General features: G+C 41.0%; 1 protein-coding gene across 1 annotated transcript in view; it reads right to left on the reverse strand.

The window, feature by feature from the left end:
* Nucleotides 1-22,662, reverse strand: part of KIAA1217 (KIAA1217 ortholog) — a 96,103-nt gene extending 73,441 nt beyond the window's left edge. Inside the window, exons 1-2 of the mRNA XM_010156104.1 lie at nucleotides 22,473-22,662; nucleotides 5,047-5,245 (exon numbers count right to left, since the gene is read on the reverse strand). Coding sequence (XP_010154406.1) covers nucleotides 5,047-5,245; nucleotides 22,473-22,575 — 302 coding nt within the window. The 5' untranslated portion in view covers nucleotides 22,576-22,662. The remainder of the gene's footprint in view (nucleotides 1-5,046; nucleotides 5,246-22,472) is intronic.
* Nucleotides 22,663-23,430: the final 768 nt, after the last annotated feature.

Consider the following 23,430-nt stretch of genomic DNA (forward strand, 5'->3'; position numbering starts at 1 on the left):
TTGTGCGCTCAGCCCACATGAATTTTGCTATTCTAAGAAGCAAGAATATCAAAAGAAAAGCAGTCTTTCTAACTGCAGTTATTCTTGAGGCAATTCTAATTACCAGCTTGTTCACAAACCTGAAAAAAATCCACAACAAATAAAAATTCAGTAGCAGATTAATCCTTCCTCTAAACTTGATCTATAATAAAGACAGGATTTAAGGGAAAAAAATAGGAATTACAAAAACAAACAAGAAAAAAATTGAGGAAAGCTACCACAGAAATGGTCTAGATGGAAAGCCCTAAGAGAGTATTTTTGTTTAATTAGGACCCTACCTTTCGTCACTGATTAGTTCATTTTTCAACTACTACATTTTGGAAAGAGTTAGATGACAGTAGTTTTCTATTTTATTTCAAAACCTACCTTCCAATAATTTTATGGCTTAGACACTTGCACTGAGTTCTGCTGACTTCTTGTTCACATTATTCAGTAGCAAAGCCTCCAATCTACACTCACTCACATCCTCTCAAAGCTGCGATTCCTTTCATTTCCCAGTAGTGATCTCTAGAGAATTTACTTACACATGTGACTGAATTCCTTTCCTCCAGGTGCAGCTACAAGTCTAGTGAACTGATCTTAATCACTGGGATTATCATTTAAAAATGAAGGAAAGGATTCTTGGGCAGGTCCAATTTCTTTCTTACAATGTCATATTACAACCAGTGATTGCTTTGAATGGGTAGCTAGTCAGAACTTGTGCTGCCATTGTAGATGTCAAGTAGTTATGAAAGAAGCCCCAAAGCTTAAGAGACAGACCAGTGCCTTCTGTTTAAGAACTGCAGGGCTGATGAAAAGCTTAGTATTTATGAGTGTTTACTTGTAGACTGCATAGGAAAATAGCTACCTTGCAGCAAGTTCAAGTTCTTCAATTATTTATGGTAACATAAACTGTTTTCCATCTTGCAAATGTGACCCTTTCACTTTGAGACTTGCACTGGGAGTCTCAGTTACCATTTTCTGCCTCAGAATTGGAAACGTTCTTTTCGATGCAAAGCAAGCTGTCTCATCTTCAGTTCAAGAAATGGTATATTATTCCTTTAAATAAATTTTATCTGCTGTCTTTTCTGTCTCATGGCTATGAGATGGTACCTCAACTAACTGGAGTTTGTTTTAAAAGCATTCTCCGTAAATATTTCTTGTAGAAACATGACACTTGAAAGTAAAACATTGCTGCAAGGCAAAGCACCAAAATACTAGGCATTTGATCTCTGAAGTGAATTCTATTTCACCTCATGTTGCTATTCCAAGATAAACATTACTGATAACAGGTATATATTACTGTACTTTTCTTATTACTATTATGTGCATTACTGTAGCTCCCAGATGCTCTTGGCATGTTGAAAGGCCTCACTGATCTGCGTGTGCTGTATACACACCCCAGGAATACAACCTCTTCACCAGCTTACAAGCTGAATCGAAGACAGAAAAAGGATAGCTGCAGAAAGATAAAGGAACAAAAAGAAACAAGACCACAGTCTCTCTAGACAGAGGAGCAATAACCAGACCTGGCACCACAGGCATGCTGGGAATAGGCAGTGCAACAGAGAAAGCGTGAAGGAGACCAACGCAGTGGCTTTGCAGATGTCTGCAGAGGATGCGTTCCAAGGGCTGCCTGAGAGAGAGCATGAAGGCACTTGTTTGAAAAATAAAAACATGTAGAACGAAAGCTGGCATTATTCACCAAGTGGAAGCAGATGGCACTTGGTACTGAACAAGAAATGAAAAGTAGCGTTGAAGTGGGCTTGGAGGAGCCCTCATAATGAAGACAAGTAGTTTGTATTTAATGAGATAGAAAAGATACAGCTATAGGACAAATGAAAAAAAAAAAAACATGTGAAACAGTCTGGTTGTCAAACTAGGAGAATGATCCTTGCTGCTTCATTTGAATGGGTAAGAGCGAACAAGATTACCTGTGTCAACTGCTGAGAAAAGACCATGACAGCAGTTGCTATCAAAAAGCTGATGAATTAGCTAAGTGTTTTTGACACTATGTGGTGGGAAAGGAAAGGCTGCATCATAGGGATGTTATGCAGAAAAAATCTGAAATTTACACTGGATGCAGAGCCCTGAACCACTTTAAGAGAAGGAACAGGTTATGGGTGTAAGTAGAAAGATAGCGCTTTGTCATCAGTGATTAAAAAAAAAGGAAGAAGTGTGATGGCCTAATGAAGCAGAACATAAGCTAGGCTGAATCTAACGGTCCACAAGACTCTACTACCAGAGAAGATCAGGGCTTTAGTTTTGACAGAAGAGGTAGGATTCATGTCATCCAACCACAGACATTCATAGGGAAGACATCAACAGCTAGGTTCTCTGGCATATAACATTTATCAGACAATTTCATAGGATTAATCATAAGCAGCTCAAAATATGAATGTAAAAATCTCCAATTTGTCAGATGAATCCCATCCTAAAGGAGAGACAGAAAAAGAAACAGGAGAGTCACCCAGGTAGTGGATAATTCAATTAATCCATAAGGATAAGATGATGGAGATAGATGCAGACATGGAAAAGGAAGGAGGACAAAGCCCTGAAAAAAATACAATAGAAAATCAATGTTTGAGAAGTGGACCTCTTAAATGATCCCTGAAAGGAGAGGAAAGAGGCAGAAAGGAATCAAGAAAGAATAGAGACTGAAACAATGAGACATCAAAGTTTCAAGAAAAAAACACTGAAAGTACATGACAGACCTGAGAGAAAAAGGGTGTTCACAAAAGCTGGCCATTTGGTGACTGACAATTGCAATAGAACAACAGGGAACAAAAGACAAGTTGGAATTAGAAGAATAAAACCCCAGACAGGTAGGAAATGGGTCTAGGATAGAATTAGAAGAGTAAAACTCCAGCCAACAGTTGTAGCGGCTGCTTGGTACAAGAGAGAAAGGTGACAGGGTGAGAAGTGGAAATGCATGTTCTGTTCAGGGACAGTTTTGTTGGGAGGCACAGAAACATGTTTGTAATGTAAGAGTAGGCACTTTAATAGAGTAGTAAGTTAATAAAAACACAAAACAAGGGATGTCAGACACAAAGGAACATAAGACAGCCTCCGAGGGTGATGGAGAGCTTAAAGAGTTGATTGAAACACCTGTGTTTAAGACAGGAAGAAAGATGAGAATGGAAGGAAGACACAGCGAGCAAAGGAGAGAAAAATGATACTGCATTTCATCTGTTCTCTGAGGGGAGACACTGGCAAGGTCTTGTGAAGAGTAAGGAACAGAAATGGAGAAATTGTTGTGGAAACTATTCAAAGGTGGTGAAAATGCAGCTGGTGGTGCATGCTTGGGACTCCATTAAAATGGAATTGCTGAGGTTTCCCTAGTGAGAAGGGTGGCAGAACTGAAGGAGGGAATTTTGTTATGGAGGAAGTCAGCTGGGTCATGGGATTTCCTCTAGAAATGCTCTACAATACAGGCACAGGAACAGAGGAAGCAGATGTTGGGATTGAGCCAGGCCTGAGGTTGGCAGAGTGACGCAAGGGTAAAAAAGGTGGAGTGGTACTAAGATAATCAACAACCACATTCTCGGGGGCAGGGAGGAGATGAAGTCATAAACTGTTAGTCTGAAACTCAAGGAAAGATGCAGGGATAAAGTGAGAGAGAAGGAGCCAATGGGCCAGATGATGGTTGGCCATAACACACTTGGCAACAAAGACGCAGTAACCCCTATCTTGATTTAATCAGTTGATCTGATCTGGTGAATAGACTGATGTATGAGAAACTTGATCACATGATGAACGATGATGCAAAAAATCAGATGGGTCTTAACATAGGCATTACAGTGTCCAAACAGGGTGTGGGATTCTGCAAAGCAAGGAAGATGAAGCAACAGAAACTGAAATCCAAGAGACTGGCTAATGACAAGACACTGACTGGATAGACAGCATGAGGAGAGCACAAGAGGTGAGAAAATAAGAGTACAGTGTTGTTCAAAGACTAAGAAGAGGAATGGAAGAATTGGAAGTGGAAAGGCTAGAAAAGCTCCAACTTGCTCTTCTAACTACAACATGATATGGAAAAGCACCTGAGCCACAGGATCTCCAGAAGAAACAAGGCAGCAGTGGACAGTACACTTTTCTTACTTTCACATGATTTTCCTGCACTAGTGGCAGACTGGTGGAGAGTAAACATTTTCTTTCTCCTTCATCTTCTTATGTTCCTCAGTCCATTCTTTTTATGAGGTAACTTCTTACAAAAAGGATTGCTCAAAGGCCCACCACATCTCCTTGCACAGTTTTAGAGAGTATAACACATCTGAGGTGTGCCTGAGAGCTTTGTTGCTGCATGATTTCAGATCTTCTCGTGACCCTGAGAACCTGGTCCTTTTGCTCAAAAAGCACAGACATCAGGGCTGAAGGAACATGGTTAATTAAGCAGCTGCACTCCCACAAAATAAAGGATAGAAAGGTGCATCCTAATGTTAGTCAGATCATTAATGACAAAGCTCTGAAGTCGTGAAGGGAAGTGACTGCATGAGTTCCTGCATCCTGACATAAAGCAGGAAGGTGTTAGGGCTGCTGCAGCAGTGGTCACCAGTGCCACAGATCTTTGGCAGCGTAAGGTGATGCATAACTGTCACTGTTGTGAGTGGCACATTGGTGACATTCACATTTGTAAATTCAGGCTCACAAGGATGAGGCTTTGCTCTACCAGCAAAGAAAAAAACCAGGTTTTCTGTAAATGTTTATTTTGTCTTCCGCATTTTAAATATTTATGTCTCAGTTAAAATTCAATAAAATATTAAATATGTGAACCAGCACGCATTATATGAATATTTGGACAAGGTACGTAATTTATCAATGGCTTGTGCAACAGATATTGCACCTACAGCCGAAGGCAGCATGAGACCAGACCTCCTGTGTCTCAGATATGCCTGAACTCAGATATGCCTGAACATGCCTTCATGTGTCAGGCCACTGTCAGGTAAAACTCCAATCCTTTTCATTCTATAAAAAGGAGTACAAGATTAGGAAAAAAAATCAAACAGCTGTAATGCCATGTTTACTTACCTCACATCACACAATTCATAGTATATGTTTCTGCTCTCATCCTTGATGTAAATGGCCACACTGGGCGATTCCAGCATTTTCATCGTCAGCTGCTGGGGGAAGGCACTTACAAAAAGGGCACGAATTGTGTCCGTGCTTGTGATTTCATTCGGCATCCTCAACTGCTTTGTTTCATCTCCATACTGAAGATATAAAACACCTGCAAGCAAAATATAACAGCAAGTTACGTATTCTGAAGTGCACAGTAATGATCTGGGCTTCAAAGTCCATGTGGACCACAGACCAAGCCCATTGTGAGAAGAGAAATATCAACTCACACTCCTTACTTATAAAGCACATAGAACATTTTCCTTTTCAACACACTGCTGGAATAGAGCACAGAACAGATATGGTTCTGCCTTGATAAATAAGTACTGCACTTTGCTGAGAAGCCTTTTACTGTTCTTCAGTTAGATAAATCAGAAGTTTACCTTAAGAAGGCTAATGGAAAATCCCAAACACAGCAAGTTGGCTCTGCAGTGGAAGGTGTTGGTAAATCACAAGGTAGCTTTTTTTTTAAAAAGCAGTTGTGAAATAACTTTATCCTTAGATAGCACTCAGTTTTCCTTAAACATAAATTTTGCATTTCAGCCTCATACATACCTAACAAAAATCCCAAACATATTTCCATTTTAGCACTAAGAATTTTATATTCACAAGCCAATTTGCTGGCATGACACAGTATAAAGCCCTAGGTGAAATTCCTAGCAGGAGTAAAACTGAGGTCTCACATAAAAACAAGAGCAATTTTAGATCCTTTCAGTTTCTCAGCACTGTTAATAGTCATCCTTAGCACTCAGGGAGAAACATGAGTAATCTTAGATGCTGAATTGCAAAATACGGACACTCGTATTCACTCAAGACAAAAGAACACCATTCTGATATAGCTAATTCTCTATTTCCAGGGAGTGTGAGATGCTCAGTAATGGAAAAAACCATGGATAATACAGGCCAGGGAATCAGTGAAAGGATATTAAGTACCTCTTCCACAGTGCCTGTGTTGGCCTTGCCAGGGCTATGCTGACTCCCACATAGCCAGTGGGTGCCTGTATTCCACTGGCTGGTACTGCACAACGAGGGTGACTCGTTAGCTTTGCTACAGCCGTCCCATGCCATCCCAAGCTACACAGCCCTCCAAGGACTGAAGCACTGAGAAGAGCCATCTCAGTCAACAGCAGAAATGAGACTGTACTTGACAGGGTTGATTAGCTCTCACCATGCTGAACATGGCTCCTAAACACCACCAAAAGGTCTTCTCATGAGCATCTCCAATGTGGGAAGGTTTATTAGGACCTGCACAGCAGGAAACAGGCTGCCACAGGACTTTAGCCAAACTAAGAAACTTCCTGGGATCCACAGCACTAGGGAGCAGATGCAGAGGCAAATGTTCAGTCAAACTACTTTGGATACAGAAGAAATGGGAACGGGTAGACCCAGCTGAGCGTATGTATCCAATCCACACTGAAGGCACAGATGTCCTGCCTGAGCATGGATTGCTAAAGGCACACTGTGCTCTTTCTGATCCATCTCAGGTACAACACTTCATTGTGCCAGGAAGAAACACCTTTATTCTCCTGTCACTGGGCATCACTGAAAAGAGCCTGACTCTTTCTTCTTTGCACCCTCCCTTCAGGTACTTCTACACATTTATGAGATCCCCCTCCTTGAGGCTTTCTTGAGGTTGAACAGCTTCAGCTCTCTCAGCCTGTCCTCATAGCAGAGATGCTCCGAGTTACATCCTTGTGGCCCTTTGTTGGACTCTCTCCAGCAGGTCCATGGCTCTCTTGCATCAAGGAGCCCAGAAGTGTACACAGCACTCCAGATGTGGCCTCACCAGTGCTGAGTAGAGGAGAAGGATCACCTCCCTCGACCTGCTGGCAATGCTTTGTTTAATGCAGCCCAGGATACCACTAGCTGCCTTTGCTGCAAGGGCATGTTGCTGGATCACGTTTAGCTTGGTGTCTGTCAGGATCCCCAGACCCTTCTCTGCCAAGCTGCTTTCCAGCTGGGTGGTCCCCAAGATTTTCACTTTGCAGGCATTTTGCAGACACTTAGCACCCCATAATGAGATGGAGGAGAAAAGATATAGAAAAGACAGTAAAAATACCACCAAAGTTTGTATTTCCACCAGCTGTCTGAGAGGCACTACCACAGCCAAATGCTTTGTAAATGGCTCAAAAGCTACGTACCTACTGGAAAGTATTTGGAAAACAATATCATATCTGCTCAAAAATTAGTCATTACAGAAACATCTACACTGAATTCACTGCAGCTTATGTAGAGGGACAATCAAGGCAGTTTTACACCAACCAGTTTGGATGTTACTATTGACACAATGGTAGGACAGTATTTAGGCTGAATGCTAAAGCCCTTATTACATTTTCAGGCAGACTTTGAGCAGATTCTGTGCTGTCATGCCTCTGCATCTACCAATAACCAACACAGGTAGGCTAAAACTAGGCAGAGCATTTTAAACAAACCAAATTCTCCACAGTAACGGAAGTGTAGATGCACCGTATGTTGTTCTCCCATGGCAAATACAAACAGGAGGGCTGGGAACACAAGGTTCTCAATACAGTTACCGTCAGTCATCAGCAAATCTCAAAAAATCCCAAAACTTAGAAGGTAACTCAGTGATTCTCCTTTGAAAGTCATCATCAATAGGATGGGCTAAGATACAAACACTGAGCAAAAGCAATGGGAAAAGCTAAGGCCCTAGAATACAAAGGCATTTTAACCTAAGAGGAGTCCTCTTTCCCCTTAGTCTTTAGTATTTTTGGCCCTATGTTGTCCACAATTGCTATGGAGAAATGAACACATACATAGTCAGATGTTCCTACAGTCAGTGCGTAGATAATTGTGCTTGCACCTAGGGAAGGAAGATAATTTTTCTGAATACTAAACAGACTACTCAACATGACCTAACCATTATTTAATATTAGGCTGCTTTTATAAAATGGAGCAGTTAACATCATTTTCTTACTATTATCAGGAGCTGATACTTTTTCTTTCATTAAGATTGCAATCAGACCCTTTATGAATCCCAGTACAAACTTCCATTTGCCTTTGGCTGAACAAATTGTTTCAGATTGAACGTAACTCATTTTCTTTCAAAGATTGAGGACAATTTTCCTAAGAATTTTATTTTTAATGCCAATATTTAATGAGTTATAAAACTATTTTTCCTTTTTTTTTTTTTTCATTTTAATTTGAGACAGCATTTACTTCTTTATGTTCTTCTAGGTAAAACTGGGGTTTTAGTGCTCATTCAAATATTCTATGTAGCTAACCATTCTTTAGAATCCAGAAACCAACTATATTTGTAAAAAAATTTCAGTGCACGTGTTTTTAATGATTGCATTTATTTCACTGTTCCAATATGTGCATAAACATTTTAATTTCTGATGATAGCTTTCAGTTCTTAGGAAGAACATAAGGAACCTTCTATATTTTGGCATTTGAAACTTCCTTGGATTAAATGGAAAAAATTATTTTCTGGCTAAAAATACAGACTTTGCATATCAGCTTTGCAGTTGTGTGTGACTGTCTTTTCTGCCCAGTTTAAAAGTTGGTGCAGAATTTGCTGGGTTTGCACTTCAGGACACTAAAAACATGCTGAACACTGAGCTACTGAAACCATTAACACAAAATGGAGAGTTGAAAAATCTTCCTTATATACAAGTTTAAACCATTTCAGAACAATCTTGACTCTGCCTGTCCTCCAATACTCCCACAAAATATTGATCCAAAACAAAATTACAGTTGTTTCTTGTGTCTTGGGTTTTCACAGCAAATATGCATGTTATCCAAAAAGATCATGCCTTAAAATAGACAGCTTTAGCGTACAACTCAGAGAAATGTTTTGGCCACAATATCACTGTAGGGGAAAACACATTTTCAAAGGCATAATAAATTCTTTTTTTCTTACTCTCCCTTAAATCACATGCCCTTAAAAAAAACCTACTGCCTTTCCTCTTGAGTTGTCTGATCTGTATCATGATACAGCAATGCTTTAGGGCATTTCCTATTTGACAAAACTAACTACTCACTTCTAAAAATCCCGTTTCAGTATGACAGAATAGAGAGGCTCAAAATCCATTATTTTAAGTCATTGACATTATTTTTCTCCCACCACTGCCGGCCTGAAACTCTGAATACTGGCAATACCCACAGGCCCAACTTCATGGAGGGTGCTGAAGCTCTGAGGTTTGTTTTACCTTCAGCTAAAAAATTACTCCCATGGAGAATTAAAGCAAGAATAAGTAGAGCTACAAGAAATATAACTCAGGCATGGGTTTTGTTAGGGCACAGCACATATGCCAGCAAAGCTGCTGGAAAGAAAGTTCAACACAACGGATGTTAACATCTCCATGTACCCTGAAGTCCCTCTGGAACTTACGCTTCTGTTACAGTACCTGAAACATGAAGATTATACCGAGTTTTATAAAACACAAAACAAACAGAGGGCTGCGAAATGCCCTGCTGCTCTAGGAAGACAGGTATGAAGATCAGTGTGAATGAGGAAACTACGCTATGCAACTGTTTTGAAAGTGCAAGTCAGACAACACTGTGGCCACCACTTCTAGGTGGTCCTAGCCAGCCCTGGGCTTTACTACAGCTACAAGACAAACAGCGATGTTAAGCTTTCCCCTTCATCCTGGTGGTATAACTTAGTTTCAGAAACACCTCTGGAATTTCTGATTGTTCTTCACCCTATGGGCAACAGGCCATGGCATTAAACATGGGCTATAGCAGAGAACATTTAGGTGTAAGCCAGGCATTAGAAACTTAAAACTCTTTACAAATTGGTTCACACTATTACTGTCAACAGAAAGGTATGTTTTACAGTAGGGAAATTAAACACTCAAGAGGTGAAAGGACATGTTCAAAGAAAGGTTTCCAAGCATAAACCCCAGATCCGATGATGATCACGCAAACACACCACATGATCGCCCTTTCCTTCCCTGCATACAGAGCTCTTTCAAACACAAATTACTTTCCGCTCCTCCTTTACCAAGGGTCAGTGACAGAAGGACTTGCAAAATAGCTCACCATTTCTCCCAGGGCTGGTCTACATGAAACACAATGCAGTGCAATGAAAGACGTGATGCTGACCTGATGTACATAGGCAGTGCCTCCTGCACAAGCTGAATGCATCAGTGCTGGGTTTCGAGGGTGTCCGGAGCAGCCATCCCGCACCTTTAGTCTGCACAGCTTCGAGGACTGCCCATGCTGCGGCTGCAGCTCACACAGATGCACAGCAAGGTGCTCAGCTCAGACACTGCCGCTGCGATGTAAAACCCACCTGGCAGCTGAGGATGTACCCACATGGAGTAACGGAGAACCATATGGGGTCTAGGCTGGCTTTAGAGCACCGAGCTGCAGAACCAAGGCACTGGACCCATACTGCAAGATCATAACTCCTTAGTTATAACTGGCAATAGTTTACTCCTTATGGCAAAAGCTAACGTTAAAGCTGGCAGCCTGACACCACCCAGCTCACATCTCTCAGCACTTCCATCGAATACACGGTGCTGACCTAACCCTGACAAAGCACGATGTTATATTGCTAACAATGATCTCAGATGCTTAGAACAGCTGTAATCACAACTCGCTTTTATTTACAGAATAGAATTGTCCTTACAAACTGGTTATTTAAAAGAGAAAAATATGAAGCAAAGAAAAGTTGAGTACCTGATAAATTAAGAATAAGTTAACAAACATAATTGCATCATCTTCTGTGACCTTTACCAATATCAGTTAATTATCTCACATAATTAATTTTAAATGGAAAAATACTGATACTCACATAATCCTTTCATAATTCTCTTCTCATAATGAACAGAAAACTGAGACAGAGAAGTTAAGTAACAAAGCTTAAATTGGAGTTCATTAGTTTTCTTTCCTGTGAAGCTACAGGACACTCTCTGTGTAGGCAAGACATCTTGCAAATTTCTGCACCCAAAAATCCTACTGACATTTAGCAACACCTTAAGCCACGGGCTCCTATCTGAAGGGAAGTATTAACTGATGGTAATATCTGTATTTGGCTGATGCTGACTGCTTGGGTGCTGGAGCACTGAAACCTTCCCACAGAACCAGAAATCACTGGTGTGAACAAGGCACTGCTACTCTATTCTGACCCACCCACTCTATGTATCATCTGGACACTTTATGTCTAATTTGAAAATTTAAAGTAAATAAATCTGGTTGGACTACAGCAATCAAAACCTGTATGCATTAGAAGCTCTGGAATTTCCTTAAATCAAAGGTGCAAAGCTAGGTATAACTAAAACAGGGAAAATACTTACAGGAGGCCACCAGATTGTGTTGGGTGAAAAACAAAATCAAAAGAAGTATATTAGTATATTAGGAATTAGTACAGGATATGAAAGGAATGGAAAATTACATAAACCAGCAAAGAAAGCTATATCTTAAAGAAAAAAAATACAGAGTACATGGTGAGGAAAAGCAGTGAGAACTGCTAGAAATCAAACTGAGCTATGTTTTGTAAAGTAAATTAAATAACACAATGTTGAGTTAGAGGTTGGTAAAGTTGTCATTAGATCTGTTTCACTCTTTACCCAAGCATCAATTAGCCATATCTTTCTGAGATGATGGACAGCCTTTGTCTTTTCATGCTGGTTTAGCTTGATTTTCCACCATATGTCCATTGAGTCACCAGCTCTGTCTGCACTTTCCCTCACACAGAAGTCAGCGGCAGTGCCAAAAAAAAAAAAAGAAAAGAGAAAATGCACACTTCCTCATATTTATGTCAAGTCATTAGTTGAGACTTTCCTCATTTTTAAAAGCTAAGGATAACTTTTAAAATCTTGATAAGCTATTTTTGTTGGGACACTTCAGGATAATCCAGAGGGGATCACAACAAAAACTGCCAACCATTTCCTCAAAATCCAGTTTACAATTTTTAATTTTTTTTTTAAACCAGAATGCCAAGATCCTTCCATTTTTTCTTTCATTTTTATTTGACAAAATTGTAATATATAAAACCATAAGGGTGGCATAAGGCCACTGCCCTGCCCCACAGTTATCAGATAACAAAGATAACACATAGTTTGTGTCCTTGTCACCAAATTCTGCAAAAGTTATGCAGACATAAGTTTATGACACTAACAACTCTTGCAGTATGGAAGAAATGCCTCAATATGCAGTTCTTACTTTCCACACCCTCAAGACTCACTTGACTCTCCTATTTCACCACATACATTTTCAACTAGTCTGAGGTCATTGTCATGATCCTTGTGGTATTTCTAGCCTGAAGCTCTCATACTAGTTTCCATTAGCTACTCCCTGCTGCTAATCCGTCCCCCATATTCAGAAAATATCTATAAATACCCTTAGCGGTCTTCTACTAGTGAAAGAATCAAAAAGCAGATCTTCCGATTAAATAAAAACAATTAACTTATTTTATATCATTTTCTTCCAGAGTAGCTTGAAGAGTATTGCTCAAGGTATTAAGTCGTTTGATAACAATTTCAATAAAATCAGGAACTATTTAATTTAGTCCAGTATTACTTTTACTGCTATTTTAGCCTTTTCTGCTATTTACAGTGAAAGCTGTAGTTCTGTGTTACTTAATGAGAAAAACACACGGAAAATTCAGTAGTCACATAACATTTCTACCAGTGTTATGAGAAATAAAGATTTTTAACAGTCACTCAAATACTAGCACTTTTCTACAAATAGATACCATTTAGCTGGCTAAGAAGAAGAAAAGAAAAAAAAAAAAAGCAACCACACAAAACACGCACACAAACACCCAGAACGAAAATGGACAAGTTTTTGTAGGTATAAAAAAAATGGTGTTTGCTCTATCTGACTGCAGATAAAACTTGTGAAATGGCCTATTGCCAAAAGACAATTTTGTCCATATAACTATGTCAGCAAGTCCATCAAGTGTAGACAGTTCTATCATCTAGAGAGTTTGAGAGAACATTTCAGTTTAACCCAGTTCCCCAGGTGGAAAACAATTTTCTGGCAGCATGACTTTTGGACAATAATTGCATCTACACCCTTACCCTTGCCAGAATAGGCCAACTGACCAGCAACACCACTTTTTCACATCCCTAACCAACAAAACAATGCCAGTAAACTTGGAAGAACACAAAAATCCTGTGACAATGACAAATATTAAAAAAATGACAACTGAACAACTCCATGAGATGAACTAGAAATTCCATGCAGTGCTATTTTTCAGAGGGCTCATAGGCTTTGCCATGCTGCATTTATTCCAGTTCACATTCACCAATTTAACATAGTAAGATCAGAGAACTACACACGAACAGGCGTGGGACATGCCTACGCAGGTGCTTGCACTGCCTCTGGGGCACTGCCTCTGCCCACCAGAAGCTAAGCCTCTGACCTCTGAAGAAGCCAGTAAGCCATGGCCAGCCAGCTCCCAGCCAAAGGTAGTAAGCTGGCTAGTACAGCTTCAGAGGATAAGTTGGCCAAAGATGTGTAGGCATGTTAAGCATTTATGGACACTGTAAGCAAGCATTTTACATAGAGACACTTTTGCTAGCAACTTTTAAAGGGGCAAGAGCAAATAAGAGAAGAAAACATCAAATAAATTTCTTGGAATACGTGTTCTTCCTCTCCTCTTGAATAAACACAAAGAGAGAGAGAAAGATCCTACCCAATTGGATTTCCCTCCTACAGAAATCAGCTGTATTAAACACACATTACTTGAGTGGTGACTATTTTTTAAAAAAACTTGAAATATAGTATTAACCCATGTAGAATTGATGCATGCAAAGGCAGAATGTCACCATTTTTACACTGCATAGTTATGGAGTATTAAAGTCATGTAGGCTTGGTAGTTTTGCTGCATCTACCAGATTTTCTGTGTTTACTATAGGAATTCTCTTCATAGAATCATAGGATCATAGAATCATAGAATCACTGGGTTGGAAAAGACCTTAGAGATCATCCAGTCCAACTGTATCTGTCCACCACTAAACCATACCTCTCAGCACCTCATCCACCCGTCTCTTAAACACATCCAGGGATGGTGCTTCCACCACCTCCCTGGGCAGCCTGTTCCAGTGCGTGATACCCCTTTCGGTGAAGAACTTCTTCCTTACATCCAATCTAAACCTCCCCTGGTGCAGCTTCAGTCCATTCCCCCTCGACCGATCATCTGTCATTAGGGAGAAGAGACCAACACTCACTTCTCCACAACCTCCTTTCAGGTAGTTGTAGGCAGTGATCAGGTCTCCTCTCAGCCTCCTCTTCTCAAGGCTAAACAAGCCCAGTTCCCTCCGTCACTCCTCATAAGACATATTCTCCAGACCCTTCACCAGTTTTGTGGCCCTTCTCTGGACACGCTCCAGGACCTCAATGTCTTTCTTGTAGTGAGGGGCCCAAAACTGAACACAGTACTCGAGGTGCGGCCTCACCAGTGCCAAGTACAGGGGGAGAATCACATCCCTGGACCTGCTGGCCATGCTGGTTTTGATACAAGCCAAGATGCCGTTGGCCTTCTTGGCCAGTATTCTTCGATACTTGTGAAGTTATTTCCTTTCTAAAGAGTTCCCTTCTGTCAGTACCAAGTTTAGGGGTTGAGCCACCAGCATGTAAGAGCACGACTGGTTACAACATCACATCAGAAATCCACCCACATAGGCTCTAACAAGCAGCCTGGCTTTTTCTTAAGGCATTAAGGCCTACATTAAACAGGATCTTAGACCCGTGAGCTTAGTTAGCGTTGTTAAGGAGAAGAATGCCAAGAGGTCATGTGCTGGGTTCTCTCCAGTTTGTCATTATTTCTTTTGTAACAGGGGAATAAAACCTGGTCATAATACTCCACGTGCAACCTCAAAATTGCTGTGAAGAGAGGAATAAACACTTTCCTCGACCTGCTTGTTGTCAGACCACAAGTCCTTTCTCCAAAGCTGCTCCCAAGCCAGCCTGTCCCTGCCTATGTTGTCGCACAGGGCCATTCTGTCCCTGTTGAGACTTCTGTGGAGATTCATGAAGTTCCTGCTAGCCCATTCCTCTGGCTCACTGGGGTCCCAGTGAGTGGCTGGCTGACCCTCCAGCATATTCAAAGCTCTCTCAAACTTAGTGTCAGACTTGACCCTGCTGATGGGTCATTTCATCCCAACAACCAGGCTGTTGACGTTAAAAAATACTGCCCCCAGGGTCTACCCCTGAGGAAGACCACTGAAATCCAGCTGCCAATTAGACTTCAAAAACCTTAAGCCCTACTCACTTGAAGGCCACCTGTATCTCCCCTGTGGAGCTAAAAGGATGCTACGAGAGACATGTGAAAGGCCTTGTTAAAGCCAAGAAAAATGACATCCACGGCTCTGCCCTCATCCCCACAGCTGGTCTGTTCATCACAGAAGGTAATTGGGTAGAAGCAATGGTACCAAGTGCTTGTGTTTTATGAAATAGTTGAGTAGTTAAAAATTTCTCCAGAAGGGTTCCCACCTTGAGAGTTGCTCAGACCATTGCCCCTAATATCCTGAAGGAGTACCCTAATTAGCAGGCTATCGACAAGCCTCTGATGCAATGATTATCTTCTTATCCTGTTTAAATCAGGCTACTCTGTAGATGAAAATTAAGAGAGAGAGAAAGAATGAGAACTAAACCAAGACACAGCCTGACATGATACCACAGAGATGACAGTATATCCCTCTGAGAACAGAAACATGAACTCAGGCCCAGCATAGTAACTATGCATTAGAATCATTACCTAAATATATAAACAGTATTGGGAGCAATGACTAAATCCAAGAGCTGTCCTCATTCAGGGACTTGCTGTCAGCGCTGGCAGCAAATCCTAAATACACTGTGCTGAGGGAAAGTCTAGAACTATGTTTCACTGCTTGGCCAAAATCTTGCACGTCTTGCAGAGCATGGAATTGCAATACGCTTTTTTCTTTGCATAGCCTTGTGCAAATGGAAGGGTCTGGTGTTTGTGTGACTTACTGTATTAAAGGTAGACTTATAAATTTTACCTAACGTGAAAATGAGATCAAATTTGTCCAAGTGATAGCTCCTGTGCCAGATACGACCCATGAGACAGCTCCATCTGGCCTCCTACCTTTCCTCTGAAGGGTAGTTTGGCCTGTACAAACTATTGCAGCTGCCAAATCCCTCTTCCAGCAGACACCAAATGCTGAAAGCCCAAACCGCTGCTGCTAAAACAGAATAAGAAGTGGTGGTAGAGTAGGACAAAGACATTGCACTTTCTGTGCAGGCATGATTTGGGGTAAAGAGGAAAGCCATTGCCACCTTGATATAGCTTTATTCAATTGATCAATTTGGACCCTAATTACTCTACTTCTTCCTTTATCTTCATCACTTTTCATTCTGGTTTATTCATGTTGCAAGATCCTGTAATTGGAGTATTTTCTCACTGTGTATATTACCCAACATGGTGAGGTCCCATTTTTAGTCAGGGTTCTTTAGTACTACTGCAGTACAAATAATAAAGACTGCATTCAAAAAAACACTTAAAAGATATAGCAGTGACAGATACAGGCTTGCATAGCTAAGGGTTTTATTTAGCACACTGCACAGCTACTCCAGCATCACTGCTAACGACCCCATTGGATCCATGCTGATGCAGCCTGTTGCACTGGAGTCAAATTCAGCTCCAGTGTGACACAGCATCCAAAATATACTGCTTATCAGCTTTTTAGTGGCAGACAGAATGTGCTTCTGTTGAAACAGTATGTACTAAATAAGATCTTGCTTCTTCAACTTATTTCTTTTTCAGGTACACATTCTCTTAAAGGAGGAAGAATGTGTTAAGTAAACAGTAATTGAGTGCCCGAGTGCTGGCCTGGGAAGGCCAGCAAAGTATGTCACTCTTCCATATAGCTGTCTTTCATAAATCATGTAAGGACAATAAATGAAACAGATTTTTCTGGGAGTTTTCTCTCCCAGCACTATGATATGTCAATACGATCGTTTACCTTCTTTTGCTCCTTTCATGCAAAATATTGCAGGTAAGAGGCACTGGACTTTTTTTTAAATCTTTCCAAGTTCAAAAACTTCAGCTACAATTTGAAGAAATATGAAAGAAAATAATGTCTTGAAAAGTGGGATACAAAAACTACAGTTACCTTAGAATATTTTAGTTTCACAGGATCTGTGTTTCAATTCAATAATTGGAACTATTTGTTTCAGGTTGTTTTTCCTATAGACCTGACAGCCCATGTTAATGCATCGGACCATGACAGCAAATATTTACATGACCTTTTTGCATGTTGGCTGCTTTGCATACACTGTAAAAGGCAAGTGAGGGAAAATTTCTTTAAGATGGCTGAATATATTAAAGCTCTACTCTGCCTTAACTTGAAATGCAGTTCCCAGGGAGTTCCTCTCCCATGAATTAAACTGAAGATCCTGCTGACTTCATGAGGCTTGAATCATGCCCTAAGGACTCCGTGAGGGCAGTGCCACTGCTAACAAATCACAGGCTTCTCTTATAAAATCTATGGCCATTCACACATCTTCTGTCTGATTGAACATGCCTATTTTAATTTCTAGCTCATAAATAGTAAATAACAATTAATTACCATCAATATAATATATAAGTCTACCTTTAGCAATTATAGTTTTTTGTGTAAGTCTTACAGTACATTGCATACACATGCACAGAGCATTATTTCTACTGTTGGGTGACATCAACCCTCTCTCTGCAAAAGATTTCCTATGTATAAAATTTTAAGTACAGCCTTGACTTTCTTTTTAACAGGCTTAGAGAAACACCTGCAAGAAATGCTACAAAAGATCCAGGTATTACTATTATAATCAGTAACAGCATTTCCATAGAAGGTGGTACAACCTAATTAAGCAGACACTAAAATCTGCGCCTGCTAAAACCTGGGGTTAGGTGGGCTAACAAACAATATTCAAGATATTTCATGACTGTTTGAGACTGTCCCCGTGCCGATCCTTCAGAGGTTGTGTAATTTTACTCCTGTGAGTAATCCCTCTGAAGGCAAATAAAAAGCAAATTGTTGGCAGAATCAGAAATTTCTGCAGAGACCTTTCAATGCCACCTAATTTTAGGCACAGGTTTGCCAGCGAGGAACCCAGTGATTTTTTGCTTCTTATTCATCTGGACCAGAGCAGCCAGGTGCCCTGGCTGGGACACCCAGAGAAGGCGCCCACGGCCCACGAGCCATAAAGCTTCATCCTCCTCAGTGACTTCTCAAACACAAAATCTTGTGCATTTATCAAAATCACTCCTAAAAACATATTCTTCCTTAATCTAACCCTGCATGTACAGCCTGATCCTGTGGGAATACCTACAGCTGTTACTGCAATTGGGGGTTGTAGTCACACCCTGCCCTTCAGGACTGCGACCTATCCCATCAACCGCCCCCACCACCTGGTCACCACAGAGGATGCTGGTGCCGGCCCTTACGGAGGATCTGGCCCATCATTTGTACAGATGTACAGAGACTACAAGTGAAAATTCTCATCGGTCTTCATTTCATCGCAGAGGTACGGGAGCGGTGGGAGCAGCACGCTGCAGTGCGGGCATGGGCTGGCTGCTGGCATAACCTTGCTGGGCGCTTGTCAGGTTCTGCTTCCTCCAGGCAAATTGAAAGAGAAGTTTGTTGAAATCTTTTGAGCACTTTCCAGGTTTCAGCTGATTCTCACTCTGAGAGTTTTGCTAGATAATTTTTTCCCACAGTTATCACACTGGAAAAACTCCCAGCTTTCAAATAGATATTTAAAAATACATTTAATTTTCTCTTGCACAGTGAATTAACTTATTTTACTATCTCCCTCTGTCTCCAGGCTGCAGATTGATGAGGATGAGATGAGTGCTGATTTCGGATGGATCTCTTTGCCAAGAAAGGTCTTCGTTTTGAAAGCTGTGGCTGAAATTTTAAATGGGCCTACAATTGCAGTACTGTTTTCTGGGTCGGCTCCACATGGCATGGGACAGCACTGCATGTCAGAATACATGTCCCACTAGATTAGTCCTGACTGACAAAACCATGATGCTGGGGTAGCCAAAATGCATTACCACCATTCCTTCTCAGGCTCCATGCTAATTCAGACCACAGTTTATAATCAGGCTCCTATGTAGTTAATAAAAGAGGAATCTATAGAAGAATTAGAGTTTCAAAAAGAAAACATCAGGTTTTTAAAACAATGGCATTAAGATATTAAATGTAAAGTTAATAAGAATTCACAGAAGTTGGTCATTTTCCTCACTGAAATTACATTGGCTAAGGATCAAAACGTAATTTGTATTTAAATTAGATTAAATTAAAAAATTAATAGAGATGGAAAGGGAGGTGATTATACATAGCTTGTGTAAAATCATGTGAACAGAAATATTTTCATGACACTTTTAAATTGTTTTAAGGAGTTTCCTGGTTTTTTAAAAATAAACACTCCCCCTGTACTGCTGGAAATAAACTCATTCATAAAGAGGGCCAGACTCTGCAAAGAGTCTCAAAATTAAAATTTCAGAACATTGCTCATGGTGGTGATAGAACACACTGGCAGAAAAGATGGAAAAGGACATCTTGTAAAAAAAATGCACTGAAGAATAATAACCTAAAATTGAACTATTTCAGAATAAATTTTAGACTGTCTTTTAAAGCAAACTATTTGCCATTTTAGACTGTTTTTTAAAGCAAACTATTTGCCACTAATAGTTCCTTGAACAATGTGAAAACGACAGACTGTGGAGTGGTGACAATATATTACCTCCTATTCGGTTGGTACGATGATCCCTTAAGCCACACACATAGCTGTGACCTTTCCTGCAATGCAACTGGGAAAAGGCTTTATTTTGCTCTTGTTTCAAACCTAAAACCTCTCAACTCAAGTGCTTTGTATTACATTCCCTTTTTTTTTTTTTTTAATTTTCACCTGCATTTTGCCTGTTCATGCTGGGGTGAGCCGAAGTATTGTCTCTATTATATGAAAGACAGGCTGAGATAGAGTGCCCTACAAGGCCTGAAATCCTGGCCACTAAAGAAAGTGGTACATCTTCATGTGACTGTCCACCATTAGGACATGAACAAGACATTCAGTGTATGCAATAGCTGTTATAAGAAAGGTTTAAGAGTGGACTACTTAACAGTGACCTTCTGCAGCTCAGCAAAGACATTGTTGAATGGGAAAAAGTGAAGAGAAGGGCAACAATGGTAATCAACTGTCCAGGAAGGTTTCTGGGTGAGGAACAAGTCATTACGGCAGCACTTCTTAGCCTGGAGAAGAGATGACCTGAGGGAAATGAGTCCTACAAAATCAGAGATGGCCCAGGGGGAGCAGATAGTGATCTAATGTTCGTTGTCACTTCCAACACAAGGACAAGGGGGCAAGATGTTAACTTAGAGCAGATAAGCAAATACAAAACAGTGCAAGAGAAAAGCCATGGTTGGGCAGTAAACCAACAAAACTTGCTGCCAAAGTCACAGCTGCACTGTGGCGGATGTGAAAAATTTACATGGGTTCAAAGGGAGACTGAACAAATACCTGGAGGAGACACATCTTGAGGGTTATTATACAGGCAGAAACCATAACCGTGAAATCCCTAAGCTCAAGATAGCTTGAGGCCAGGAAAGTACTTGGTAGTAGAATAATACATACACATACTTACCCTGTTCTTACTCTTGCTTAGACTAGCTGCCTATGGTCCCTTTTGGGGACAAAATACGGGGCCAGGCAGACCCTTGGTCTAACCCAGTACGACCCTACCAGGCTTGTTCGTAGTGATGAGCACTGAAGTCTTTTCCATAAACAGTGCTGTTGTATTCTTTCAGATGTACACACTAACAACAAGAAAGCTGTTTCTGCTCAGCTTTTGGGGGAGAAAACACTGCACAAAGCACTGATGCATAGCAGACCACCCCCTTGGATGCCAACAAAAAGCTTCCCAAAAGCTGTTTATCAATTCTCAGCTCACATCTGAAACAGAAGTTTGGAGCTGAGATACCCTACGTGGCCTGAGGTGATCCCTGAATGCCAGATGAAACCCACATGGTGAGGCTCTACTGCAAAGTTGCACAGGGACCAATCCACTTGACATCACATTGAAGCAAATACATGTTTTCCAGAAAATCTCAGGGTGAAGCAAGCCATTCTGAGGACACCCTAGCCAGCAGTGACATACAGGCAGAGATTAATCTTCTGCATGTATAGTAAACATACAAATGCTACACACTCACTCTTAAAAACAGCTCTAAACCAGAAAGTCTTGTCCAGGTTGGAGTCTTCAAAATTTCTCCCTAAAGATCCTGACATACTGGTTGGCCCAATGGGATTTGGGAAGGCAGCAGTGCAACTGCTGACATGGGCAGGGATCAACCCCTTGTCCCCCCACCGCTCTGCATTCGCCAGCTCTGGAGGTGGCAAGAACCCCTTCCAGCCCTGTTTTCTGCTCATTTGTTGTGTTTGACAGATATAATACTCTTGACAGAAACTGTCAGATTGTTGAGGAACAAGTAAACCACCATGACAAGCTTACAAGCGTGGTATGATTTACAGCCCAGCCTTAGGTTTATGTCACTCTGTGTGTTGGGAGATGACTCTACAGGAAAGCATCATTTCAGTTTATTACCTCTGAGCAAAAACCTGCCTTCCTCAGCAATCCACACGTGAGCTAATGCCGCCTTCTTGCCGCAGTTTAACTGCCCTCTGGTGTCCTGCCTCAAAAAAACAGCCTTTACCCGTACCATCCATCAGCGGAGAGCAGTCTCGGGGACAAAATCCACTCTTACAAAAGGAGCTCTGGTTCACAGCTGGGCTTAATTCAACCCTGAGATATGGGAAGAATGCAGGAAGCAGAGTCGTCCACCTGCACTTACATATCACCCAAATCACCACGCAGATGGAAGGACATTGTCCCAAAGTAACAGGCATCTTTGGCAGCATATCCATTTAAATCATCTGCCTGGAAAACTACCACCATGCTTATACCAAGTCTTGTCACTAAGAGCTGGATCTGTCAGGCAGTAATACCTCTGTTTTTTCCAAAAAGGTCTGGCTTTGAAGAGATGATAAAGTAAAACCCTTGTGTCTCCTGTCAGAAAATGAGGGTGCAATCTTGTACCAAGCTCACTTCCACACAGTATGCATGCTTGGCAAAAAGTATTTGCAATATTGGGTTTTAACAGTTAGTCAGGGTCTGCATCTTTCTCCTTGTCTACCATGTTCCCACCATACTTTCAGATCTTATGAAAATAATTTCACCATATCCCCAAGTTACCCAGTGCCCCACACTGAGCTCATTTCCAAAGAACAACTTGACATTAAAAATAATTTGCTACCGAAGTCTTTACTTTTTTAACCCCAAACTATTGAAAAATTATTTTAAATGCACAAAGGAAAAGCACAGGCTAAGAGCAGCAAGAAGAAGGACTGAATCAGGGTCTTACCCAGTGATCTTTCCTTTGTTTGGTTTGCTGACCGCACAACGGGTAGGCTTGCCCGTGTGCGGCTGCCCCTTGAAAAGGGGGTTGGAGAATCGCCCTCAGACATGGCCTCTAAGGAATCTGCAGACGCTTCAGAGAGGTGTTCTGTCTGGTCACCCAAATTGGGCTGCGGGCTCTGGGACGGCTTTGGGCTTCTTGTCTGCAAAACAGAGCATTTCATTATTGGTTTACTGAAATTGGAATATGGGGGGGGGAATAGAAGGAAGAAGTCCAAACTTCTTCAAATACTGGTTGCTGAAGGTTACTTCTGTGTAGGTTAGAAAACTGTGTCCTTGGATATTTTGTTATGGTTTTTATGGTTGTACATCCACATTGCAAATTTTGTTGCTAACAAGCCCCTGAAGATAAGACGTGCTGAAGAGGTGTATGGTAATCCCATTCCTTGCTTTTCAAATAACCACTATAGCATTGGCATGCCCACACACACTTACGTTGACAAAGTCTACTAAGAAAAATCCTCTGAAAAGAATTGCAGTGGTGTAGTTGTAAGCTATCAATCTCAGTATATTCTGCTGTGCCATCTACGAAACGTACAGACCAGGCAGCAAGGCCAAAATAGCCATCCAACATTTCTAGTTGCAATCACAAACACTTATTTTGCTTTTGGTTGCATCAGCATAAACCAGAAATGTCTTCATTAACTGACCAAATTACACCATGATTTTTACTCGGCAATCATACTAGTAAATTGCTAAACACAGTATCTGGAAAAAGCTGACTCTCTCAGGAGAGTAGAAAGATGGTTACATTTGTGCATTTCTACTGACTATTCATTGTAAGACCTGCCCAATAAAAACACACTCAGTAGGAGATACAACATCCTGAACGTTTTTTTTGCTAACTATAAGTGACATTTTAAGTGCTTTCTACAAAGAGGAGTTGCCTTAAGAAGTATACACAA

The sequence above is a fragment of the Eurypyga helias genome, unplaced genomic scaffold (genome assembly GCF_000690775.1).
Source record: "Eurypyga helias isolate BGI_N326 unplaced genomic scaffold, ASM69077v1 scaffold6077, whole genome shotgun sequence".
Taxonomy (NCBI): domain Eukaryota; kingdom Metazoa; phylum Chordata; class Aves; order Eurypygiformes; family Eurypygidae; genus Eurypyga; species Eurypyga helias.